Source organism: Equus przewalskii, chromosome 12, assembly GCF_037783145.1.
Source record: "Equus przewalskii isolate Varuska chromosome 12, EquPr2, whole genome shotgun sequence".
Taxonomy (NCBI): domain Eukaryota; kingdom Metazoa; phylum Chordata; class Mammalia; order Perissodactyla; family Equidae; genus Equus; species Equus przewalskii.
This window is the reverse complement of record NC_091842.1, coordinates 7,385,682-7,413,536: the sequence shown is the minus strand read 5'-3', so window position 1 is coordinate 7,413,536 and position 27,855 is coordinate 7,385,682. Positions and strand designations below refer to the sequence as shown.

General features: G+C 39.0%; 1 protein-coding gene across 5 annotated transcripts in view; it reads right to left on the bottom strand.

Moving 5' to 3' along the window:
• The window catches only part of LOC103566374 (cytochrome P450 3A12-like), a 37,061-nt gene extending 10,694 nt beyond the window's left edge, over positions 1–26,367 (bottom strand). The window contains exons 1-13 of one of the 5 annotated variants that reach the window (XM_070567613.1): positions 26,057–26,227; positions 22,241–22,334; positions 20,280–20,332; positions 19,596–19,695; positions 16,556–16,730; positions 15,706–15,870; positions 15,436–15,549; positions 15,085–15,173; positions 13,599–13,747; positions 8,814–8,941; positions 7,728–7,794; positions 4,085–4,245; positions 1,394–1,620 (exon numbers count right to left, since the gene is read on the bottom strand). In XM_070567613.1, the coding sequence (XP_070423714.1) occupies positions 1,394–1,620; positions 4,085–4,245; positions 7,728–7,794; positions 8,814–8,941; positions 13,599–13,747; positions 15,085–15,173; positions 15,436–15,528 (914 nt within the window). In that variant the 5' untranslated portion in view covers positions 15,529–15,549; positions 15,706–15,870; positions 16,556–16,730; ... (2 more) ...; positions 22,241–22,334; positions 26,057–26,227. Of the gene's footprint in view, positions 1–1,393; positions 1,621–4,084; positions 4,246–7,727; positions 7,795–8,813; positions 8,942–13,598; positions 13,748–15,084; positions 15,174–15,435; positions 15,550–15,705; positions 15,871–16,555; positions 16,731–17,533; positions 18,470–19,595; positions 19,696–20,279; positions 20,333–22,240; positions 22,335–26,056 lie in introns of those variants that run through there. The other 4 variants (XM_070567610.1, XM_008542764.2, XM_070567614.1 and 1 more) reach the window with 4 other exon arrangements.
• Positions 26,368–27,855: the final 1,488 nt, after the last annotated feature.

Here is a 27,855-nt window from a genome sequence, read left to right as displayed (position 1 = left end):
GGATGTTGGACAGGTAGTGGTCACATATAGATGCATTAAAAGTATTCCATAGACTTATGTCTATGGGATATGCTTGTATATATGTCAAATACACATACACTTGTGTATTTGTCAAAATTCCTCATGTTAGGCATTTTTTAACGTTTGTATTTCTCACTGCCTGACCCAGTCCCTGACAAGCAACAAGCACTCTCCGTCTATTTGATGAGTAAATGAATCAAAGAGAAGTACAGTTAGTGGTTTTATGGTCAAGAAGTTTAGGAGGGGGAACTGCTGAGCTTGGAGGAACCGCAGAGGTCCTCTGGTCCAGAAACAGAAGACTTGGCCAACTCTGACTTCTTCTTTCAATGAGTAGCACATGTAGACACTATGCCAGCACTAGGGACACCATGGCCAACAAGAAAAGTCCCTGCCATTAGGGAGCTTATCCTCAGGGGCTAATAAAAGTTTAGATCCAAGCCAAAGCCCTAGAAATTTTGTTTCAAATTTTGCTCACAATAAAATAAGTGGGAAAGCATTAATGCTTTCCAGAGTTCAAGCTGTGCCCAAAGTCGGATCTTGGTTCTGAATTCCCAGAAAAGCATCCTCAAGACCCCTCCAAGGAGGATGTCTCAGACATCTAGAGAGCAGACATTTTGCTTTGGAATTGTCAACCAATAGTAAGAGTAGAAGGGAGTCGGCACAGGACCGCAGCCACAAACAGCACTGAGGGACCTGTGCTTACCTCCATCCTCGATGAGGTTGCTTAAACTATCAGAGATGAGGACCTCTCTGGTCATTACCTGCACACTTACAAGAATGCTAGAGGAAATGGCAGCGAATGTTTAAAAATATGGAATGTAGGAATGTTGGTGGTAAATTCAGAGAGGTGAAGCAAATAGCACAGAAGAATGTAAAGGAAAAATGAACCTATGTTCCCAAAATCAGATACTGCCTCAATAAATTATGGCAAATGCATGCAATCATACATAAATATATATATATATATTTATGTAAATACATATACATATATAGAGTAACATAAGATGGTTATAGTTTACTGGTAAATAAGGTAAACAGTTCAAAGCAAAATAAAATATAATATCATTCCATATTTTAAAAAATTTATATATGCATAAAAAAATTCCATACATAAATGCATCACCTTATTAACAAGGCCTATCTTAAGGTATTGGGACTGTGGACAGCTATAATTTTCTTTTTTCTAGTCTACGGTTTGTAGAATTTTGCAAACAAATAATAACCACTCTTGTAATAAAAAAACCTCCCTAAAATAAAAAGATGTACAAATAAATGATTGTACAATTACAAATTTGTCATCTATACTAAGATGTCAGAATATGCTGAAACCAGACTGAATCAGAGCGGGTTCCCTTTTCCAGGGGCCCTGTACCTTTCAGGACGAAACTCTTCAGGCTCTGGCCAGAACTCTGAGGCTCGGTGAAGAACAAAGGTTGGCACAGTCACCAGTGTCCTTTTGGGAATGAACACCCCATTGAGTTCCACATCTTTCTTACAGATCCTCTGAAGTCTACCAGCAACTGGGAATAATCTGAGAGATTCATTCAACACCATGTCAAGATAGTCCATCTGTAGCAGGGCATCATAGGTGGGAGGTACCTGGGAAAAAAGAAACAGATTTTGATAAAGTAAGATTTAGGATCAACTTTCCACGCAGGCTCTACAGTGTTATTGAAAGTGTTAGGTGCACAAAAGATTAATTTATTTTGATAAAGTACCTTAGCATTCCTAGGCATTTTAATATCTACATGTCCTTTGACCTGTTCAGTGGCCCATTGAGATGTGTGGAGTATTTTTGACTATGGAAGACCATTTGGACAATCCTCTATACAAGGCCTGAAATCCCTCACATTAGCACGTCTATCAGATTGGCTTTTCTTCTTTCTCTTGTGAACAAATGTGACTAATGTACTATAACATTTACTCTTAAGTGAAATATGCCCAAGTCATTGTTTTCTTTCAAAAGAGAGACCACACACCTGCACCAAGGAAAGAGAATGTATAAAAAAGGCAATTCCCTATTGAACTTAAGGTTTTTTAGTTGAAAAATACTACTTGTTAACTCTTTAGGTTATATATATAAAATTTTAAGATATGTGCTCTATTATATAAAAACTCTATAAGTAATTTGGGAAGAAACCTGTTCCTTTCTAAACCAAACATGACCCAAAAAAGGTTAAGATGGGTGATACCATGGCACACAATTTCATTTCTAGGAAAAGGTGTAACAAGAACTTTACTCTCAGCCCTACCCTCTGGTATTGGAACGGTTTCCTGGTTGGCCCTTCAGGATTTGACTATAAACTCTGAAAATCTAAACAACACACTTCAGCCCCACTTCCGCCAGGTCTCTTCTCATCATAAAGAAATTCAGTTTGGGAAGAGATCTTAAGACAGTGCGGACAATATGAGCTATCACCTGGTATTATATTGAAGATGGAATATTGTAGAGGTTAAGAGTTTGGCTCAGGAGCCAGACACCTTATTAAATGATTGGTTATATGACTAGCATGTGAAAGTTCTTTCATTTCTCTGTAGTTCAGTCTTCTGATATCTTCTATGGATATAATTAGAGCTGACATTTCATAAGGTGGTGTGGCAGAGACATCACTGCTTATCCAACATTCATGTGTCCCCTACATTTCCCAGCCCATTGAACTTGGGGGAAATCACATTTGCCAATGGGCTGTGAGCCGAGGTGATGTATGTCAGTTCAGGGAAAAAACATTTGAAAAGCCAGTGAGCAACAATCTACTTCTTTATTCCTCAGCCAATAGGAAGGCCTCATGTTCCATATAACCAGCTATAAGAAGGTAGAGATGTACAACCTGTATCTCTGAGTGCTATGTGGGGCAGAGACTCCCACTCCCATCCTCGACTGGGGTCCAGTTGGAAATGTAAATGTGAGTTAGAAGTAAACATTTGCTATGTAAATCCACTGATATTGAGGGCTAATCCCTTAGTGAGGCATAAGATTGCCTATCCAGACTAATACGGCATTTTATGAATATTAAGTTCATTTATAAATAGAAATCATTTAAAAGAGACATGTATACTAAGAAGCAAATGTTGGCTATTTGTGTTGTTATTGTCCTTGTAATTATTACTATAAAAAAGGGAGAACAAAATGCTTAGCTCGTCTCCGTCTCTAAGTGAACTTTTCATTATATTGCAATGAAAAGAATCCCAATATGGGCTTAAGCAGATAAAAGAAAGAATCTCTACTTTGGTAAGCCCTAAACTGTATCCTTACTTTACATCTGAAGGACCTATGACTGAGAAAGATCATAAGACTTGTCCAAAACCACACTCAGGAAAGTCATGTCTTCCTTTTCCTACACTGTGCTCTTCCCTGTATACCAGGATTCTCGTAGTCTGCAAAGTTTACCCATCGTGGTAGATTGCACTAATAGTCCCAATTCACCCCTTCCTGTGTCCATGCCCTTTGCCACCTAACTTTGTGGGGCCTCCAATTCTGACTCTTGGGGTGGCCATGTAGCTTGCTTTGAACCAATGGAATGTTGGCGAACTGTTATGCAAGCACGGTTTTGAAAGGTACCCATATAATTGTGCTTTTTCCTCTTGCACTCTGCCATTGCCCTAAGAAGAACAGGTCCGGGCTAATTTTATGGAGTATGAGAACTATGTGGGGCACACGCAGAACTGAGTCAGCCTATCCAGCTTATCTAAGGCCAGCATAGATCAGACAATAGCCAGAACAAGTCAAGTCCAGCCAACATCAACACAGATAACTATCCAGAAACTTGACAAATAAATGCTGATTGTTAGATGCCACCGAGATTTTGTGATTTTTACTTGGTATTATTGTGGGAACACTAGGACCGGCACTTTTTTCAAAGATCTTATATTTATGTGAGTAGCATACATTACTTAGATTTCTCTCCCCCCCCTTTTTTTTTTTGTCTCTTTACACACTTCCTAAAGAGCACACGTGTAAGAATTGACACACTCTTTTTGCAAATTTCTCTTAGGAAGTGGTAAAGAGACATTCTTGCTAAGGCTTCACCTCCCCCCCCCCCCACTCCAAGTAACATCCATTCACCTTATTGGGGAAAGTCACATCAATCTCCTTCTGCAGCTTCTGCTGGACATCAGGGTGAGTGGCCAAAAGATACATAAGGAAGGAGAGAGAAGTGCTCGTAGTCTCATAGCCAGCAAAAATAAACACAATAGATTGGGCTACAAGCTCGAGATCAGACAGAGCTAAAAGGAGAGGAAAGTTATTTTAAGTAAATTATGTAAATATAAAACATCACAGTTCAGATGATTAGAAATCCAAATGAAACTCCCCAACCCCTAGGGAAAAAAATAGAAAAGTAGTTCTGAGTCAAACTGGGAATGGTTTGCACTCTGGTGTCTATCTAACACAACCAAGAAAAGGCCAAAATGGTCTTAATCCAGTTTTTCAAGGGTCTATAGTATTTTTGGTCTTTTCTCCTGGTTATGCCACACTCCCACCAACACAGCTGGGTAATTTCCAAGAGATACCATTCCTATCTAACATATACACTGATATTAGTAAGTCCCTTGGAGAATCCTAAAAGTACTTTAGCTACAAGTAATGTAGGGTAGCATTCTCCCCCAGGAAAAATTTAAATTATGCTAGATAAAATATAGTTTGAATTCTTTTAAGAGAGTCTGCAATACTAAGGCTTAATTGTAGAGAAAACTAAAGGATGTTGCCTCTAAACATGTTTCAGGGAATTTAAGAGAATAATGTTGGACTACAGATAAACTCCTGTTACTCAGTGTGGTCCATGGCACAGCAGCATCAGCAACATCTGGGAGCTCATTAAAAATGCAGAAATTCAACGCCCACCCTAGAACTAGCAAATCAAAATCTGAACTTTCATAAGGTATGGTGGTTTGTGTGTACAACCTAGCTTGAGAAGCATGGATAGCACCTTGAGAGGCATCAGGTAATGGAAGACCTGGGTAAAGTCTTTGAATGGAAGATCCAAGATATGTACCAAAGCTACAGAGACAGAAAAAAAAAAAACACTAGAAGAGTGGTGATTGACCATAGTCTAACCAATGGCATTAAAATAGCAGAAGACAAATGGTGTCAATAGACGGCATTAACCAGCATAAGACATAGAAAAATATGATCCATTGTGTGGAACTACAATACTTATTCAATCATGGCCTGACTGTCATCTTCCTCAGCACATGCAGGCTCTGTTTGGCTCTACTTTATGCTCAGTAAATGGTCCTTGAGATACGAAGTTGTCTTCCCTTTTGACCTTCTCCTGGAAGAAACTAAGCATGGTCAGGGTCTAATCGATTTGACTGGAACTGGATTAGGACCTTTAGACACCCAGAATACTGAAATAAGCATGGTACCTTCCCCAAACATGTATTTTACAACTAAAACACTACAAAATGACTGTAAAAAAGGTCTACAGAGTTCTGATCTCCCAATGATGATTTCTGTGATGCTGTTGTCAGTAAATTCAACTATCAAAAACTTGCCATCGGTTAACATGAACCTCATGATACTCAAAGTTTAGAGCTGTGCTCTCCTATATAGTAGCCATATGTGTCTATTTAAATTTAAATTTAAATTTAAATTTTGACTACTTAAATATAAATATAACTTAAGATATAGTTCTTCATTCACACTGGCCACATGTCAAGTTTCAATAGCCATATGTATCTAGTGTTTACTGCATTGAACAGTGCAGATATATAGTATTTTCTTCATTGCAGAGAGTTGCATTGGACCAGATAGATAGGCAGATAGATAGATAGATAGATAGATAGATAGATAGATAGATAATACACAGCTAGATAGAACTAAATGTAGACATAGATATAGATGTATTTATAGCAGTGTGCTGGACTCAGATCATACTTGCACTCTAGTACCAATTATTAAATATTCAGAAATTATATGAGATGATTGTCAAACAACTGGTAGCTTTAAATTAACTATATGGGAATATTCATGTCATGGAAATAAACTATAAATCAAGTCCTGTTTTAGGGAGGCAGAGTATGTTTAGATTACTGGTTATGGGTGGATATAGAAATATTTATGTTTATCAGTTCTGTGTAAATATATTTGATGTTCTTAGCTTTGTCCACTGAGAAGATCTAGAAGCAGTGAAACCCTAGTAGCAATGAGCACTCCTAGACACCCGATTTGGGTATCTAAGTACCATTACACTAAAAGGAAGTGGAGTTCCTTGGAGAAATGGTTGATTCCAGGGCTAGTCACAGGAAATAGAAGAGAAACCTCAAATGTCTTCCATCAGAAAGCAAGGCAGTGGTCAGAAAATGATAGGTGAAAAGGCACAGGATAATCTGTATACCATAGTGATGGGTATACATCATTATACATTTCTTAAAAACCATAGAAAGCACAACACTGAGAGTGAACCCTAATGTAACCTATGGGCTTCTGGTGATAATAATGTGTCAACATAGATTCATACATCATTAGAAATGTACCACTCTGGCGAGGGATTTTTATAGTGGAAGAAGGTGTATAGAGACTGTATCATAGAGGAAGGAGCAGGGGTTGAATGGGAAATCTATGTACTATCCACTCAATATCGCTGTGAATCTAGAAGTAGTCTAAAAAATAAAATCAATTGAAAAAATAAAATTTAAAAAAAGGACGAAAAAAGAAAGGACAGAGGAGCCCAATTGGAAGGGCTTCCAGAGGACAAACCTGAGAGAATTTGAGAATCAAAATCAAGAATGATGGAGAGTCACCCCAGTGGCATAGTGGTTAAGTTCGTGCATCTCACTTCAGCATCCCAGGGTTCATGGGTTCGGATCCCTGGTGCAGACCTGCACACAGTTCATCAGGCCAAGCCATGGAAGTTTCTCACATACAAATACAGGAAGACACGCAGAGATGTTATCTCAGGGCCAGTCTTCCAAAAAAGAAAGAAAGAAAGAAGGAAAGAAAGGGAGGAAGGAAGAAAGGAAGGAAGGAAGAGGTGTAAGAGAGTAAATTAGCAATATATGAGATCATATTGATATAAATGTACAAACAAATGTAAAGGAGAGAATGAAAATCTCCCCTTACAAGGGAACATCAACTCATAAATGTAGAAAAAAGGATGGAATTAGAAAGGCATCATTTAACAACCATTGCAGTAATAATGGTTTCAGTCAAAAAACATCTACACTGATAAAAGTCCTAAGTGAAATTTGAAGAGGAACAGAATGTTAACATGTTCTCAAAGGCTTCCTCCAAAAGATACTTATTAATTAAAAAGGGAAAAATAAAATTTAACAATAGGTTAAGTTAGTGAACACAACTTCAACCAAGAGTCCAAGTTAAGGTCACCAACACCAGGGCAAAGGGCATCAGCTGTGCTGAAGCCTTGATGCAAATTCCAGGCAAAGGTTATGATTCAGTGAGTCTGCACGAGTCCTGATAATTGACAAGGAAACAAACTCCCCAGAGGTTCTGATGTAGGTGATCCACAGACCACTGATTGACTTTGGGGCATGAAATACTTGTATAAGGTCGCCCTCCAAGCGTTGAAGAAAATTCTGCCTACATGCTTCTAGAAAGTGTCTCTGGCTACTATTAATGTCTGAACATGTGTCTTTCTTCAGTTTGGTTTAAAAAGTCATTTGTCTGGAAAACTCCCTTCATGTTTTCAGAACCACTCCCTCCCCCTGCACTTCCCCGTCAGTGGTCCTCTGAAGCCTTCTTTGGTTACCTTTATGGGTGTCCATTTCTTTGGAATTCTGGGAGTTAATCATCAACTGAAGAAAATCCACTCGGTTCTGGAAGCAGAAAGAGACATTTCAATGACAGAAAGACACTTGTGAAGTCAGAAATATATCAGGAATGTAGTGCTTAACCTGTTTCCTGAAAATATGGCCCTTTAAGTCCAGGAGTCTGATTAGTGTTGCCTGAGTCACCAGTAAACAAAAACATCCAGCTAAAAATCTGGAACAGGATGTTGCTTCAGCATTTCTGGCTTTTGAAAACAGCTTCTTGGCCAAAGAGTTGCCTGCTCCTGTCATGCCTGCTTGCTCAAGAAAAAGGCCCTGACTTCAATCCTGTTTTTCTTCAGCATTAATTTTTAATGAATGCCCACATAGATAAATTCTCTGATATTTGCAGAGTTTATTGAAAGCTTTTATGCCAGCATCTTCAAATGCTTCACCCTCTCAGAACACTACATGGTCTTCAGTAACATCCTGGGGGTACCCAGCCCTTTCTCCTTGACCTGTAGACATCCTTGTGTTGAACTCCAGGCCTTATGAAGGCAAAGCTGGATTAGCCATCTTGCAGCCTCAATGCCCAGAGAAGACTTCTGTCCACTATGAGGGGGCTCAAATATAACATAGACTATACTCCACCAGGTAGCCTGATGGGGGCTTCCATTAAAGAATGTGTAAAATAAGAGGCCTGCAATGAAAGTGATTTTTTTTCCCAGTATAAGATCTGGGAAAATTGTAATGTAATTTAAGTATAAATAATTTTAAACAGAAATTTTTAGCCTTTGATAATTTATTGAAAGGAAGTGATAAATTTTTTACCTCATCAATATTCATGCAGTGACATACTAATTGTCATGCATATTATTAAATTTTAAACATTGCCCTCTGATTCATTTTTTTATCTCCCTCCCCATCCTCCACCTTATTCATTTTCCTGAAAATATTAGAACTCTCCTGTCCTAAAACCTAGAAATCTCCCCACCAGAAAAAAAATACACCGAAGTGCACAAATCCTGAGTACAGCTCAATACATTATGAAAAGTGAATAGCTTCGTGTAACTACCACCATATTTTACCGTTTCCTTATTTTTGAGGCGACTTTCTTTCATCCTTTTTACAGATTTTATGAAAAAATCAGTTACACTTTTTGGAAACACACTGATATTTAATGCTTCATAAACTGGGCGAAGAAATGGAAAGAGAGCTGTAGGGAAAAAGAGAAAAGAAAGCATGATGAAAATGAAAATTTCACCTTGAGCAATTGTAATTTGCTTTACCAATCAAAAGAGTAAAAGACACCAAGCTTCTCAACCATAAGCCAATTCCTCCATCATCTTTGCTCAGACTTCCTAGCTAATGGCTAAGCAAGGGAAAGTCCACACATAGGGGCCATCACTATAGCAGTGAGATCAATGACCCCTTTTGCATCTTTGAAGTGACAAAAAGAACAAGATTAAATTCCTTGACCACTTAACCTTTTATCTATCGGACTAGAGTTTCTTTGGATAAACCAGACCATAGTCTGCTACCTTAATTAATTGTGCTGTTCAATAAAAGGAGTCAGGAGAGGAATAAAACATGATGGTTTTCTAACCACAATGGAACGAAATGAGAAATAAATAACAGAAAGAAAATTGGGAAACTCACAAATACATGGAAATAAAACAATACACTCCTAAATAACCAACGGGTCAAAGAAGAAGTCAAAGGGCAATTAGAAATTGCTTTGGGAAAACTAAAAGTGAAGACATGTTATACCAAAACTTAAAAAAGTTTTAAGTTTTTAAAGTTTTAAGTTTAAAAAAAAACTTACTGGATGTAGCAAATGCAGTGCTCAGAGAAAATTAATGAACACAAATTTCTACATTTAAAAAGAACTAAGATCTCAAGTCAATAACCTAAATTTCTACCTTACAGCAGTGAAAAAGGAAGAAAGAATGAAAACTAAAGCATGCAGAATGAAGACTATAATAAAGACAAGAGGAGGAACTAATGAAATAGAGAATAAAAACCAATAGAGAAAATCAATGAAACCAAAAGCTGATGCTTCAAAGAGACCTTTAGGTAGATTGACCAAGGAAAACAGAGAGAAGAATCAACTTAAGAGCATCAGAAAAGAAAAAAGGGACACTACTACTGACATTAAAAAACAAAAAGCACTATGAAGAAATTCTATGAACAATTGAATGCCCAGAAAACTTAGATGAAATGGAAAATTTCCTAGAAAAACACAAACTACACGATCTGACTGAAAAAGAAATAGACAATATGTGGTAGTCGCCAGAGGGGAGTGGGGAAGGGGGAGGGCAAAAGGGGTAAAGGGGCACATGTGTATGGTAACAGATGGCAGCCAAACTTTTGGTGGTGAACATGATGCTGTTTATAAACAAGTTGAAACATAATGATGTACTTTTGAAATTTGCATAATGCTATAAACCATTGAGACTCCAATAAAAACAATAGACAATCTGAATAGACCTGTAATGAGTAAAAGAAAATTGAGTGAGTTATGTCTGGACGGTTTAAATGAGGAGTTCTATCAAATATTTTTAAAAGAAGTAAGAAAAATTTTTCACAAACTCTTCCCAAAAATAGAAGAGGGAGGAATACTTCCAAACTAATTCTATAAAGCCAGTATTATCCTGATACTAAACCAGACAAAAGCACCACAGGAAAAAAAAAAAAAGCTGCTGACAAACATGTCTTATGAACATGTTTGCACAAATCCTCAACAAAATAATAACAAACTCAATCCAGCGACATAAAAAGAAGCACACAGGGTAACCAATGGGGTTTATTCCAGGAATGCAAGGCTGTATAATACCGCACATTAACAGAACAAAAGACAAAAAAACACATGATCATCTCAATAGATGCACAAAAAGAACTTCAGAAAATCCAAAACTCTTTTGTGTTAAAGAAAAAACTTCAACCAACTAAGAGTACAAGGGAATTTCCTCAACCTGATAAAGGGAATCCACCAAAAAAACAGCTAACACTGTACTTAATAGCGAAAGGCTGGATGTTCTCCCCGGAGATATGAGCAAGACAGGGATGCCTCTTTCACCACTTCTATTCAGCATTGTACTAGAATTTATAGCCAAGGCAATTAGGAAGAAAAAGAAATAAAAGGTATCTATATAGGAAATGAAGAATTAAAACTATTTCTATTACCAGATAACATGATCTTGTATACAGAAAATCCTAGGGAATCCACTAAAAACCTATTAGAAGTAATAAACAAGTTTGGCAGCATTCAAGGATACAAGGTCAATATACAAAATCAATTGTATTTCTATACATTGCAAAAAAAAAAAAGATTGAAAAGTGAAATGAAGAACTTCATTTATATTAACAACAAAAAGAACAGAATAGTTAGAAAGAGACTTTTTAAAAAGCATTGCAAAATTTATGCTCTGAAAATTGCAAATATTGTTGAAATAAATAAAAGGATACCTAAGCAAATAGAAAAGCATCCCATGTTCATGGATCAGAAAACTTAATATTGTCAAGATGGCAATAATTCCCCAAATCGATTGACAGCTTTATCACATACTCTATGAGCATCCTACCTGGCTTCTTTATGGAAATTGACAAGATGAACTTAAAATTTGTATGGAATTGCAAGGGCCCAAGAATAGTGAAAACAATCTTGAAAAAATAAGAAAGGTGTAGGACTCACACTCCCAATTTCAAAACTTACCACAAGGATATAATAATCAAGGCATTGAGATACTGACATAAGATTAAACATATAGATCAATGAAATAGAATTTAGAGTCCAGAAATCAACCTACATGTCCATTATCAACAAAATTTTGAGACGGATTCCAAGACCATTCTGTGGGAAAATTACTCTTTTCAATAAATCATGCTGGGACAACTGGATAGTCACATGCAAAAGAATGAATTTGGTCTGTTACCTCACTTCATATACAAAAATAAACTCAAAATGGATCAAAGACCTAAGCAAAGAAAACTATAGAACTCTTAGAAGAAAACCAAGGATAAATCTTCATGATCTCATATTTGGCAATGGATTCTTAGATATAACACCATAGGCTCAGGCAATAGAATAAAAATTCACAAATTGTATATCATCAAAATTTAAAATTTTCTGCTTTGAAAAGCATTACCAAGAAAGTGAAAAGACCCCTACAAAACTGAAAAAAATTCAAAACCTATATCTGAAAAGGAACTTTTATCTAGAATATATACAGACCTCTTACAACTTGAGAATGAAAAGACAAACAACCCAACTGTAGAAGGGCAAACACTTTGAATAGACATTTATCTAAAGAAGTTATAGAACTAGCCAACAAACATGTAAAAAGTTGCTCAACAGCACTAGGCATTAGGGAAATGCAAATCAAAACTGCAGTGAGATATCACTTCACACAGACTAGGATGACCATAATCAAAAAGATAGAGAAGTGTTGCCCAAGTGTTGGTGAACGTGTGGAGAAATTACAACATTCACACATTGCTGGTGGGAATATAAAATGGTATAGCTATTGTGGAAAACAGTTGGGCAGTTTCTTAAGTGGTTCAACAAAGAGTAATTATATAATCAGCAATTCTACCCCTGAGTACATACCCAAAAGTACCGAAGGCAGGTATCAAAAAAAACCCAAAAAACTTGTACATGAATGTTCATGGGAGCACTATTCACAATAGCCAATAAGTGGAAACAACTCAAATGTCCATCAACTGATGAATGGATAAACAATACGTAATATGCCCATACAATGGAATATCATTCAACCATGAAAATAATGAAGTACTGATATATGCTACAACATGGATGAACCTTGGAAACATTATACTAAATGAAGAAAGGCAGTCACAAGAGACCACATATTCTATGATTCCATCTATATAAAGTGTCCAAGCTAGGTAAATCTATAGAGACAGAAAGTAAATTAGTGATTGCTTAGGACTAAGAGTGGGAGGGGTGGTATTTAAAACATACAGGGTTCCTGAGATGGCAAAAATATTCTAACAGTTCACTCTAGTAATTGTTGCACGTATTTTAGAATATAATAAAAATCATTTTTAGTTGTATTGAACTATAATTCATATGTATAATGACATACAGTACTGAATAAGTTTAAGGTGTACAGCATAATGACTTGACATATATATACTGTGAAAAGATTACCACAATTAATTTTGCTAACATTCATCATTGTATGTATTCCAAAACATTTTTTCCCTGTGAACTCTTAGGATGTGGTAAGTACAGCATCAGCTATTCCAACACAGAATTGAGGACAAGGGCCGTGTTCTATGCCTACCGTGAGAACACAGCCTGCAGAGGGCATCCTTTCAGGATTGACTCTCTTAGCAACTTACAAATATAGCACACAGCAGTGTTAGCTATAGACATTGTGTTGTACTTTACATCCCCAAGTACGTATTTATCTTATAACCAAAAGTTTGCATCTTCTCACAACCTTCATCCAACCCCAACTCTACCTCCAGCAGCTGGTAACCACAAATCTGACTTCTTTTCTCTATGAATTTAGTTGCTATTTTCTTTTAAGATCCCACATGTAAGGGAGATCACACAGTATTTGTCTTCCTTTGCCTGACATTGCACGTAGCATAATGCCCTCAGGGTCTATCCATTTTGTCACAAGTGGCAGGATTTCCATCCTATTTACACAACATTTTCTTTGGTCATTCACCTGTGGATGAATACTCAGGTTGTAAAAAGAATTGAATTGTATGTGTTAAATGGGTGAATTCTATGGTATTTGATGATATCTCAATAAAGCCATTATAGAAAGAAAGAAAGAAAGAAGGAATGAAGTCAAGAAGGAAGGAAGGAAAGTAAAGAAAAATAGTAGTCCACATACTTATTGAGAGAATGAGTGGATCAAGAAAATCAAGTCTTAAGAGCCTCTTAGCATTGTCCACAAAGGGATCTTGTGGGTTGTTGAGGGAATCTATGTTCACTCCAAATGATGTGCTAGTAATCACATCCATGCTGTAGGCCCCAAAGATGCTGAGGAGAGAAAGAAAGACATGGAAAATTAAAATCATCACCTCTTTACTGTCCTTATACAAAATATGCAGCAAGAAGAACATGTAAATTCATAAACACAGGCAAGACAGGTAAAGAGCCACACACCATCAGAAGTTTCTGTTGGATCATCTAAAGAGTCTATACTACCATTACACTCATTCATAAGGTGTTTATCAGGTGCCGTTGATGCAGCTGTCCCTGTGCTAATGGTGATAGGGACACTAAGGGTAGTTAGACCCAGCTCTGAGTTCAAGGAACTGAGTCACAGAGGGATAGACACCCATAATAAGACAAATTACTGTACTGTGTTATGAGTATGGGCAACAGTATGTATATAAGCACTGTGTCTAAGCAGAACAAAGGGTAGAATAAGTGACTCTTCCTAGAGGACTCAAGAAAGCTGAAATTGATCTGGTATTGCCTCACCACAGTATCCACACTCAGAGTTGATTCCTTTTTTGTATATTACAGAATAGCAGCAGCCTGTTCTGACTTGCCAGGAATGTCATCTCTCCTTCTCTATACCCCTGTTAAGGCTCCTGAAAGACAGTCTTCCTCAACTCTAGTAATCTCAGGTTGCCCTGAGGGTAGACTCATTTCCACAAATATAAAAACTGTGGATGTTCCTAGTTAAAAAATAGTAATAACAAATCACTCTAAAATTGAATTGGGGATACTATAGCTAAGAGATCACGTATCCCTAGTTTTCCAAGGACAGTCCCAGTTTACACCAGTTGCTCCTGAAAAAATTTTAAAAATCCCATTTTAGAGAATATGTGACATGGTCACCCTACCTGTAGCCTATATAGGGACTTCTCTCTTTTGAAACTGAAGGAAGGAGAATTGGTGGTAAGATTTATTATCTAGTATTTGCTGGTATATTCAGCAGAGGATGAAGGTGTATAAGTTGTTCCAGGTTCCACATTGTAACTTTCCTGCCCCACCCACTGCGCATCAATAGGTACCAAGTACCTCCCCTTCTTTTCATTCCATATCATCTACACTCAAATCCTTGGTATGATCATGTTTCTTCTTTATAAACTATGTAATTTTTTCTTCCAGAATATCCAAGGTGGCAATTAACCAGATAAATTAATCCTGGCTCATGTACACAGATGAGAAGACCCTTCATCTCTTGGCGCCCTTCTTCTTGGGTGAACATCTCCTTCTTGGGTAGCCCACTGAGGGGTAACACCACATACCTATTTTTGTTTAGTCACTAGAGGAACTGAAAAGTGGGAATTTTGGTTCCATGGCAGGCAGTTGGAGGGTCTTGTGACAGAACTCAGAATCCCAGCAGGTGCACTCCTACTTACTTTTTCAAGGTGACGGGTTTGCCTTTCTCTGCTTCATTCCTTAGGTTCCTCACCAACACATCTCCATAATGGCCAATGATGGGGAACATCTAGACAATATACAACACCAACTAAAGTTAAATGGGGGAGACTTGCGTTCTAGAAAGACCTGGCTTTCACAAGCATGGGGCAGTAAGAGATATCTTATAATGAATCTTATAATATCTCTTCTAGGGCACAAAAACAAAAGACTACTTCTAGGGAGTTCAAATTCAGCAAAATACCCCTTGGAAAGGAACTACAATCTTATTTTCTACCTGACACCAGATGCATTCTTTAAGTTTCTAATTAAAAGCCCTCTTAATTTCTTACCTCCTTGAGCTTTCCACTGGTGAAGGTTGGTGTCAGCAAAGTTCGTATTCTCTTCCATTGTTCATCCTCAGACCGAATGATGGCATTTTTCATAAATCCCTCTGGACCAAAAGTCTAGACTCAAAAGCAAAAGACATTTTGCCCTACATAAGTTTTGGAGGTCTCAATAGTTACATAGCATTTCTTAAATGGGCAGCAATTATTTATCAAATATTTAGTGACTGTCATCTTAGGAGCAGATCCTATGATAAATGCTCAATAAATATTTACCACAAATGCCTAGCTTCCTGTGAGGGTGAAGGAGACACCCAGTCAACTGATGTGATGTCCAGCCTTTGTTTTCCAATCTCCTTTTAAATGCAAATGACTCATGTGGTAGGGAAACTGTTGTTCCAGAGGAAGAGATAGGAATAACACTTACTACGTCCTCCAGGGCTGCACAGAATAGAAAGGGATTGGTAAAAGATAGACTTGGTAAAATGTATGTTGCCTCAGACCAGTTTCATCTTTACAAATCTCTACAGCAAAAGCAACTCAACAAGAGACATGTCTTGATATGGTGATTTTCTTTAAAAAAAATAGTAGTTATTACTTAAAAGATTTGTAAGCTATTTACTATTCTGAAGAAATCGTACAATCATATGGAAATCCATTGCCATTACATTTTTTCTCCACAGACAGAAAAGAAAAGAAAGTGATAATTCTATTTCTCAGCTTGGGACTGGCCTACCAAGCCAAACTGCTTGAGAATTTCTTTCATCTTCCAAACTATTTTGTCTTAAAATGCATATCTCCAACAGCCATTCACTATAAAAACTCAAAAACTAGGAAGAGAGGGAAACTTCCTTAACTTCGTAAACAGCATCTACAAAAAAAACCCTACAGCTAACATGATGCTTAATGATGAAAGACTGGACTGACTTCACTAAGATGGCCAAGTAGAAAACTCCAGCCTCCGACACCCCCCCGCCCCGGCAAAGAACATCAGTGAGACAGCCATCCATGAATGAAAATAGATCCAGGAGGGCTCAAGGTTCTACTTAAGAAGCTTCAGGAACACAGTGGAGCAAAACACTGAGTGTAACTGCACATAATGAGTAGGGAGAGTATTTTCACTTGCCTGCATCATCCCATGCCCCAGACCAGCACTGATCAGGGCCAAGAGAATTCCTTTGGTAGGAATAGGACAGTGGGACAAGTGAATAGTTTCTCCAGTCTTTCAGGGCACTGCACAAATGGCCTGCTTTGGTTTCAACCCACCCAGAGAGTGGCATAGCTGACATGTCTTGAGACACCTAGGAACGATAAAGAAGAGCAGAGAGTGCCAATATCAGCCATGTGGCAGGAATGACGTAGTTCTCTGTGGCCTGCTTTGCAGAAGACTCCAGAGCCTTTGCTGCTGAGGAAACCAATAACCAGCTTCAATTCTGAGGACACCCTATAGATTTTGCTGCTGATAATCCCACAGATTTTCATCTCCTCAGACTCCAACTGCCTGAGTTTTGCCCTGTGCCACTACTCCCCAGTCAGAGCTGCCCTAGCCAGTGCCACCAATGACTCCCTGAGCGCTGTGATCTGTGACAAAAGACAGCCCCAGTCTCTGTGGCTGGGTGTGTGCATGACAACAGACCAGGCCCCTGCAGCTGCTCAGGTTCCTAGAGCCAGCCTTGACTCCTGTCAGTGGACTGAACTGCTGCTGTGCCCACAGCTAACTCCTGCAGCCATACACCTGCACTCTGCCACCCTCAACTCTAGTCATCAGCTCCCACTGCAGTGCACGTGCCTGCAGTCAGCGCCCACAGATGAGCATGTGCACACCACCAACTATGGCCACTGGTGCCTGCCTTGGTCCCTCAATTCTGGACCTGGAGGTGTTGCTGAAGACCCCAATAGCCCTCACAGCCACTGTGGACCCTCCACAACTCTTGCTGCTGAGAATCCTGCAGTTTGTGATGGTGTGGACTCCAGCTACCCAAGCCAACCATGCCTCCCTGGACCTGGAGCTGCCACATCCCCACGCTTCACACCCCAAAACACTAGACTGAGGGCCACAGCACACTCTGGTGTGCCTCAACCCACAACAAAGGTCTTTCCTTACCCAAGTTAGTTTGTAAAGTCGGGAAGAGGTGACTGCTTCTCCAAATGCACAAACACCATTGGAAGACAACTAGGATCACAGAGAATTAGACAAACATCACACTATCAAATGAATGCTATAAACTTCCAGTAACTGACCCCAAAGAAATGAAGATCCACAAATTTCCTGAAAAGAATTTGAAGTAAATGTTCTAAAGAAGCTCGGAGAGATACAAGAGAACACAGATAAACAATTTAACCAAAACGGAAAAAAATATGAAAAGAAAATGAAATTCAACAAGAGATATAAAATGTAAAAAAGAACCAAAAAGAAATTTTAAAGCTAGATTACAGAGATTGAACTAAAAAATGCAACAGAGAGCTATAAAGGAATCCCCATAAGGATATGAGTGGATTTCTCAGAAGAAACCTAGAAGGCCAGGAGAAGGTGGAATGATATATTCAGAGTGCTGAAAGAAAAAACTACCAGCCAAGAATGCTTTACCTGGAAATGCAATCCTTCAGAAATGAGGGAGAGAGACTGACATTTTCAGAAAAACAAAATCAGAAAGAGTTCATCACCGCTAGACATGCCTCAAAAGAAATGTTAAAAGGAGTTCTTCACGCTAAAAAGAAAAGACATTAGCTAGTAACATGAAATCATATGAAAGTATAAAACTCACTGGTAAATGTAAATATATAATCAAATTCAGAACTCAGTAATATTGTAGTGGTGGTGTGCAAATCACTTACAGCTCTAGTGTAAAGGATAAAAGACAGAAGAATTAAAGATAACTATAGCTAATTTGTTAACGGATACACAATATGAAAAGATGTAAATTGTGACATCAAAAATAAAAAAGGTGGGGGAGGCTGGCCTCATGGTGCAGTGGTTAAGTTTGGTGCACTCTGCTGCAGCAACCTGGGGCTTACAAGTTCGGATCCCTGGTGTGGACATACTCCAGTTATCAGCCATGCTGTGCAGGGACCCACAAACAAAATAGGGGAAGATTGGCACAGGTTTTAGCTCAGGGCAAATCTTCCTCAAAATAAATAAATAAATAAATAAATAAAAAACAAAAAAAGGGGTGCAGGGGAGTAAAAGCATTGAACATTTGAATGAGAACAAAGTTAAGCTGTTTGCAGCTTAAAATAGACTGCTATAGCTGTAAAATGTTTTAGAAGCCTCATGGCAACAACAACGCAAATACATGTGATAGATACAGAAAAGATTAAGATAAATGAAATAAAGCATGTCGCTATAGAAATTGTCAAATCACAAAGGAAAACAGGAAGAAGAGAGAAAATAGGAAAAAAGGATATTAAACACCCAGATGAACAAAATGGCCATAATAAGTCCTGACCTACCCAAAATTACTTTAAATGTAAGTGGATTGATGAATGGATAAGGAAAATGCAGTGTGTGTGTGTGTGTATATATATGTATACATTCATATATTCATATATATATATATATATATTAAAAAAATATATATATATATATTCAGCCTTTAAAAAGAAGGGAAGCCTGCCATTTACAACAACATGGATGAACCTGGAGGACAACATGATAAGTGAATTAAGACAGGCACAGAAGGACGGATATTGCATGCTGTCACGAATCTGTGGAATCTAAAAGAAAAAGTCAAACTCATAGTAGCAGAGAGTAGAAGGCTGGTTATCAGAGGCTAGGGAGGGGGAAAGAGAGACATTGATCAAAGAGTAAAAACTTTTGGTTACAGCAATGGAACAGTTCTGTATTTTGATTGTGGTAGTTGTCACACAAATCTACACAAATGATAAATTTTCATATAGCAACACATGCACGGACACACAAATGAGTGCACATAAAATTGATGAAATCTGAATAAACTCTGTGGATAGTACCAATGTCAATTTCCTGCTTTGATATTGTACTATAGTTATGCAAATTATTATCATTGGGAGAATCAGGATGAAGGCCACGTGACATGGCACCTCCCCGTACCATTTTTTTTTGGCAACTTCTGTGAATCTATAATTATTTCTAAATAAGAATTTAATAAATAAATGCAATTTTAAATTAAAAGAAAATGGATGCGTACTCGCCGGTTTGTGAAGACAGAATAACATTCTTTCACTAGTACGGTTTTGATCATGTCTGGATCTGTGATAGCCAATACAGGAAGCCGGCCTTCATAAAACCTGTTGAGGAAACAAAGCTGAATAAATTTAACAAACTGGCTTCTGCTGCTGTTACCATACCTGGAAGTCCAGATTTTCATCCTGACATTACAGAATTCATACGCCCGGAGATCATGGTTAGAAATAACATTGGAACACTTGTTAAGTCTGGGTGGTACGTATATGGGTATTTCCTATACCATTCTCCATAATTTTTCTAGGTGTAAAATATTTCATTATAAAAAGGAAGTAAGTTTAGTAAATAAGTAAAGGAAATGAAACTACATAAGGACGAAATAATAATTAAGGAAAGTCTACCCCCTCAGTCATGAAAAAATATAATTTTGAAGATGCATCAACACAGGACAAATGCATGACATAACAATAGATGAAAATTGTAGACACACTGATCATAAATATGTAAAAATGGTCTACAAATGGAAAAAGATTTGGAATGCTCAAAAGGCTATAGTAGGATAACGTATGATTTAATTCCCCTGTTTCTAAAATTTCTAAAAGAGTCTCTGGACTGAGATTGTCTTACATACAGTGAGGACATAATTATAACCACAAGTCTATCCAATTAAAGTTTCCAGAATACTTACCCCCACGTTTTTCCATACTTTTTAAAACATTTCTTGTCAAAATCCCAAATACCCTGCAGGGAGAAAAAAAATTAGATTAATCTAAATATATTGAACCCAACCTGTCTCTTGGAAGAAAATGACTCAAATTCCATGCAATTGGGCTTACTATCTTTCATTGATAGTGAGAGGGACCTCTTATGCAAAAACATCTCAGGGGAAAGGAGAGAAAATAGAGGAGCTATTTGAATTGGAGAATTTAAAGTCACTCTAGAAATTTCTCTGAGTATCATAGATACTAAGTGATTACCCATGTCTATGAATACTAAGTAACTCCTCCTCTTTATAAAGTGTTTTCACTTGTGCATCTGTTGTCTCTGAAATCAAATAACTCTCTGAATTATTACCTCCATGGACATGTTAGAAATCTGAAGCTGAGGGAAACTGAGAGTGGCCTGTACCCTCTTTGATCTCCTATTAAGGATCCTTTTCATTTATCTCATGAGCTCTCCCTAGAATTCTAACAGAATTAGGAAGTTTAACACTACAGTGACCTCTTTTAGTCCAGCAGATTTAAATAAATCTAAGTCATCTTTGTTGAGTAAGAAAGTGAGTAAGTGAATGAATGAATGACAATGTGGATTCGCCTTCCACTTTTCCAGGTTAATATGGAAAGGATGGGGAGATGCTACCAGTCCATGTAGGACAGTACAAATTAAAACACTTCTTCTGAGCTGCCACATCTGTAAATTAAGGAAAAAGAATCTTCTTATCATTAAATTTAGTTGTGGTGTTTTAACTCTGGAAAAGAAGGTCCCAGAAATGTGGGTGTTGGGGTGCATCTACTAAGGAGCTGATCTGGGAAAGGTGGAAATGAAGTTATTGCTCTTTCAGAGGGAAAAACGTATGAAAGTTCTTAGCCAGTAATAAAGCACTGAAAGACTCAATAAGGAAAATTGGGATCTGAGAAACAAGCCTCAAGGCTGTGGGAAAGGAAATCTGAGGCAGAGAGGAGCCTCCACGCAAGGCTGTGCCTGCTTGCTGTCTGTATGTGAACTTGAAACCTCCCATCCAGTGGCCAGGCCCTGGGAGAGGCATCAGAGCTGGATTAACCACAAAGGTGCCACCAAAACTCACAGTCCATGTGTCACCAATACTCCGTTCTGTTAAATTAGATTTTTAATAATGTTGTCAAATCATCTCCATTTTAGTGGTTTTGTATAAGTGATTCTGCCTTTGTTTAAAAAAAAACCCAACTCAATTAGTCGATAAATATCTAAAGTCGATAGACAACCACTATCTTGTCTTATATCCATTCCCTGATCAGACTCACCCATAGGGTCCCTCTTCTGAAGACAGAGAAGTAAAGCAGAAAGTTCTTGTTCCATCTCTCAAATCCCAAAAGGTCTCATGGGTAGCAAAGTATGAGTTAGATCCATGAATATAACTGCCAGGGTTTAGCAGATCTTAAGAGAATTTCAGTATATGCAAATTACCCAATGGTGAATTCTGGGGCTGCCTAATTGAAGTTTCAAAGTCTTCCAGGAGGATGGGGAAAAAAATGACTACCCAGAGCTTACGTTACAAACAGGAAAGTTTGACTCTAGAGTACAGAGCTTAATGAGCCACTACCGGGGACTCCCTTCATTCTCTTCTCCCAATACTAAGTACCCATTTTGCCTTTCTGGGAATCTGCATCTGGCAGGAAGATAATATTCTTCACAATACTCACAAGTTGGAACATCACATACTGTGCTGAATCGGCCAGAGAGCTGGGCTGTCCAACTGAGGCAAACCTGAGACTCATAACAGATGAAAACAGAGTCCTGGAGTAAACCTGGCCACGTGCTGGGTGGGGCATATGACATCATTTCTAGAAAGTGTGGAACCTCAGAACTTCCTCCAGAGCAGGGACATTTTCACTATAGAACTAAACTGGGATTTGCAAATATGAGCAGCAAGAGAGGGAGCTCAAAAAATACCTTACGGTAGCTCAGAATATTTCCAAAGAAAGGCAGAGGTGTCGGCCCAGGAATTCCGAGCTTCTTAAAAAGTCCATGTGTATAGGTGCCAAATCTATAAAGTGAAAGAGAAAGCCAGGTCACAGGGATTGTGGAATAGATGCTGAGGCTGGCCAGTCCCTGACTCAGACCTGGAACAGTCAAGGAAGGAAGGTAACATGTAGGAGATAAATAACAACAACAACTCCGATAGCAATGATTACATTGAATCATCATCTTCTTTCCTACCTCCACTGAGACTTGCAAAAAGTAATGATGAGCAGCTGAAAGCAGCTGAAGCATTCATGGTGTCAATCCTAGAGTGAATGCTGATAAATGTTTTTAAACTTGAGTGCTCCTGAGAGGTTCAGGCTAGAATTCTTCCAGGAAATTCACTTAGGTCGATTTAATAAGTTGACTCTCCCATAATTTGGAGATTCTCATTCTAGATAGAAAGCAAAAAAAAATTTTCTACTCTGATGATATTTAACCTAATTGCCTCCACTCAATGAAAGAGTGTTACTGGGAGCCATGTTGCTGTTGCTGTTCTTACATTATGTTCTCACATGAACATGATGTTGTTCTTACGGTTTGTTCAGAGCTGTTTATGCTTTTCCTTCCCTCTACGCCCTGACCTCACTTTAGGATGTGATCCTTCTTAAATCTATCTTCATGCAGGCATTGAAGCAGCCAGTTTTCTCTTTCTACAGAATGAAAACCATGTTCAAGCTGCCATTGGCCTCGTAGAAATGCGAGTGACTCTCTACTACCCCCAAGTCTCTGTTGTCAGGGAATTTGGTTTACTTGAGCTAGATAGAAGGGTGAGTGGCCCATATGCTTCCTGAATAATACTATATAAAGGAACCAATGACTAGATAATCCATTTCCAGACTATTCTTCCCTCGTGGTCTCTGATCCTCCACCTGTGATACTCATCTGCTAAGCACAGTTCCAGGGACATTCTGTTTTCTCAAGAAGGTCAGTCACATAGTGGTTAGTTTACTGCTTCTGTGAATCAGCTATCTCAAAAAAACCATTAAGGCTTGAGCTCCCTACGTCAGGACTGTCTACATCTCATCTTTCATGTGTCATGTGTGGAATCTCACAACTAGGGGCTCTGGATCTTGCAAGTCTCGCCATTCTGTTGTTACAGAGAGGTGGCAGAGAGTGGGAAGAAGAGACACTGGAAGAACAGGCTGCTGAAAACCATTTTAACCATGAAGCTGCTGGGCCTACAAGGCTAACTCCCTAGAGGCAAATTAGGAAAGTATGGTTGAAAAGCATGTTATCTATAAATGGTTCAATATGCTCTACAAATCTTTTCAGCTAAAAGATAAGGGACCATCCAAATTTCAGGGCTCTTCCAGTTGATAGTATAGGATGCATAACGCAATACAAAATGAGTAACTATAAAATGTTCCTGAGAGTTGAATTAAGACTTTTTCTTCACTTCTTTGAAGGTTAGCCTTTAAGGTAGTACAGTTTCAAATCATTTAGTACAAATCCAACAAATATTTTAATATGTAATCAAATAAACCGAAAAAATTGCATGAAATGATGTGTGTTTTAAGGACCCAGCAGAGGCATCTCATCCTGGGCCTAGCTGGGCCTTTGGATCCTTCCTCCAGAAGAGCTGATGGAAGCACGTGAACTGACTGCCAAAGATGTGTATGACTCAGTTAGTCCTACCCCAGTTCCTTCCTTTGCCATCACAACTATGGCAAATCAATTGAATCAATTTCTGCTTCTACACTTTCTATGTCTTACATGAACACTCAAGTGAGGCCAAGCAATTGAGTGAATGTGTCCGTAACATTGATCCCCAAGGGAAGAACTGGTCTAGTGTCTAAACTCATATGGTTCCATATCAAGGCAGAGGGTGGGCTGGGTGAATTCTTCAGTTTCTTTACAACTTCCCTCTTTTGAATAGAGTAATGCTGCCTTTGGTATAAATGAAGAGGCTAACATCAATGCCACTCATTATTTATTACACTTATATTATGTTGGCTTAAGGAGGGCATTGTCCACTCTGCAGCAACTGACTCTTGGCTGCACCAGTGTCTCTGAGGCTACGCTGTTGTTGGTTCAGTGGCGACACTATCTAGTGACAGTCCTACTGTCAGACAGACCAGAAACAGAGTGATTTAGATGGCATCCCTGTCTCCAAGCTTCAAGTAGATGAGATGCTAACCCTGCTACCCTGTGAGGGACCACCTGTGGGACCACGACTGAGGAGTATCTCTGAGAAGTCAGCTCCAAGGGATGAGAAATATTCTTCTACTTCATCCTGACTCCTACGTGGAGGCCTCTCATATCATCACTGGCTCCGAAGTCTTCCTTACTCACCTGCACTGAGAGATTAATATACCTGCTGGACAGGTATATTTTAAAACACATATACATTCTATGTCATAGAAGTATATTTTTGTACCTAGATTCATGTTCTTGACTTTATCCCAGAAGGGTAAGGTTATTTATGCACTTTTCTAGTCACAAATACTGAAACAATAACCCTCTTTTATCCTGTATAAAAAGTATATGCCGCATGAAAGTATATGCTGGAAATAGTCTTATTTCCTTTAAAAAAATCTACTATTAAATAGAATGAAATTAAATCACATTAATTTTAAAATGTCATCAGTCCGAAAATATATTCCCACAATATCCGGAATTCCTAACGTTTCTTTCAAAGAATTAAAACCAGATTTATATTTCATATGTTGACATCTGTGTTCACGGTTTCCTACTCTCAGAAAGTGAAATTGACACAGAGGTCAAATGTGACATGCAGAGACCTTTCCTACTCACACATAGAAAAGAATGCTCTCCCAGCCTGCTCCATGATACAGGGAATCCCACCATTGAAAGGAATTCCTATGATGCATGGTTTTGATTCATCCTCCTGTACTGTAACTTCAAAGGAAAAAATATTTAAAATCCAAATTGGCTTTTTGGGCTTGTGCCTTTGCAGGCTGCTAGCAAATTTCATATCCGGGGGAAAATAAATCTCTATACTGATGCTAACAATCCCAGAGGCTGGAAGGAAAAGGTGAAGGAGAAGAACACAATTTTAAAATTTCTGCAGGGTCTTCTCCACCGTAAAGATTTCTCATTGAGGAGTAAATAGTTCTGTATATTACAGGATAGGGGAATTGAGTCTTAGGAGGGAATTTGAGAGGAGGGGCACAGCAAAGAAGGATGAGCTAAGTCTGAAGAGAAGGGTAAGCAATCTCCAGCCTTAGCAAAGTCAGGGAGCACCAGGTGCCTTGTGTAACTGATGCTGGGCCATGAGAGGGAGAAGAGCAGAAGCCACCTGAGTGACACAGGCCAGTCTTGCTGCATGCCTTTTTCAGTAGATGCAGAACCTGGAAGGTGAAGATAGTGAGACAAAAATGAAAGCCAGTCCCTCCTGCCTCCAGTACCCTCAGACCATGAGAAGGGAGGAGGACCTCATTGCACAGGACCAGGTGTTTACAAACTGCCTCTGCTGAATTCTGGTTGATTAGTTTATGTCCAAACTGGTAGTCAATCAAAAGATCACCCTTAGGAGCAAATAATGTCACTAAACCCTCCTACCTACAGCAGTTATCAGTGGTAGTTGTGCGAGGGGGGGGGGGTACTCCTTCAGCAGATATGGGTCAGATCAATAATAATACCTCATGTGTTTATAGCACCCAACAATTAAGCAGCTTCTCCTTCATTAACTCTTTTCATCTTCAAAACAGATAAGGTAAAGCAGCGCTGATTAGTTCCCCAAGCCCAAGGTTACAGAGGACATGAGCCTTGACAGTTACTCACAGATAGAGGAACACAAGGCTGGTAGCCAGGAGAACCCAGGTTTCTGTAGAAAAGTTGGGGATCAGGTCCATGGCCACTTTCCTTCTAAGATTCTCTCTTCTGAATTTGCCTTTCAGAAGTCTGTGCTACTGTTTGCAGCCTGTGGGTAAAGAGCTTCCCTTCTCTCCCAGTGGAGATTCAGTGAGGCTGGAAGATTTATGTGCTGGGAAAGGAGGCAGGGCTGGAGCTGCAGCCAGTGGAAAGGCCACCTGCGCTCGAAAGGTTGGTTCTCTCTCCAGCCTGATACTTGGCCCAGCGTCATGAGCACTCTCAGTTTGACCTCCTTTGAGGTCATATTTTGTGACAAATCAATAAATAACTCAATCAGTGTTGTCAGTGAGCCTAAAGGTTACAAGTAAAGCCATTGGCTTTCAATCTCTAAGCTTCCCTTGACTCTGTGGCTGCATGCACTTCAAAGTACTTGAAATCATTCTAACAAGCTAGGTCTTCAGATTTTTACCCATGCAGATCCCGCTGCCTAGAAATGCCCCTGTGCCCCTAGAAAGCTCCTATCCTTAAAACTCAACTTAGAAAGAACCCCCTGTGTTAGAGTCTTTCCTCACCAACCTCCTTGAACAGATATAAGTACTTCCTACACTGGGCAAATTCTATCTGCCCCTAATTCTATCATTGTTCTCTCTGCCCTCCAGCGCTGTTGGTGGTTTCAACAACTAGTGTCCTTCTCAGACTGAGAGATTCTCAAGGGCTCAGTCTGAGTATTATTCACTGATATGTTCCTAGTCCGTAACAGAGTGCTTAATGAAGAGGAGGTGTCCTAAAATGTTGGTGGCATTGAGTTGGTGGAGGTGAGATTGCTGGTCCCCTGCATGTCCTTTCCCTGTGGCTCATTAGTGACCACACCATTTTCCTGGATAGTTAACATAATAAAAGGGCCTGGATACACTTTGGCAACCATCACTGCACGTTCAGGCTGATCCATCAGGATTCTAGTGACAAGAGGGCCCCTGAAGGAGAGGCAGGACAGGGACAAGATGGTGATGGCTTTACCAAGTGGTATCATTTCATATTACTTCCTGTCCTCCCCATCAGAAGGTCCTGCAGTAGTCAGACAGTTAGACAGATCCTTGACCAAAGAATGCCCTCCTCTCTCTCTGGAAAGTTTATGTCCAAGAACAATGAAGGTCAAGGGAGTGAAAAGGAGAACAGTAGCTTGAATGGTCAAGTGGACCCCAACCACTTTAGCCACCAAAGTGTCACCATAGTCAGCATACAGTAGCACACAGGACCCCAAAAAGATGCTATGAGCTTTTTCTCTGGGGCAAAAGGGTCACAGTAGATGGCTTTCTGCTTTATGAATAATGGGAGACTCTCTAATAAGTGGTGAGGAGCTGGTAGGGGGAGGCCTGTAATTGCAGTCATTGTCACCTGTGAGCCCCACACCACATACTGTTAGGAAAGATCCAAAGACTGAGCATCTGGAAATTATACCAGCTCATTATCATCAATTTGACCCATGTTCTGTGTCTTCTTTGCCTGAGAAACTGTGGATCATGTGAAAAATAAAACCTGTTAAAACTCAACAGAAACAGAAGACATTTAATCTCTATTTGTGCACTTCCTTCTCTCTTTATCTTTTCTCACTTTCAGCTCTTCTGCAGAAAGTCATACTCACCCCTCACCAACTGTTTCCAACCCACTGACCTGCTAGTCCCAAGGGCTGTCGAATATTAGCCTGAGTAGGTGGGTGTCTCACTGGTAAAATGCAGTCACTCTTAACTACCTCACTCACTTGCTTTTAT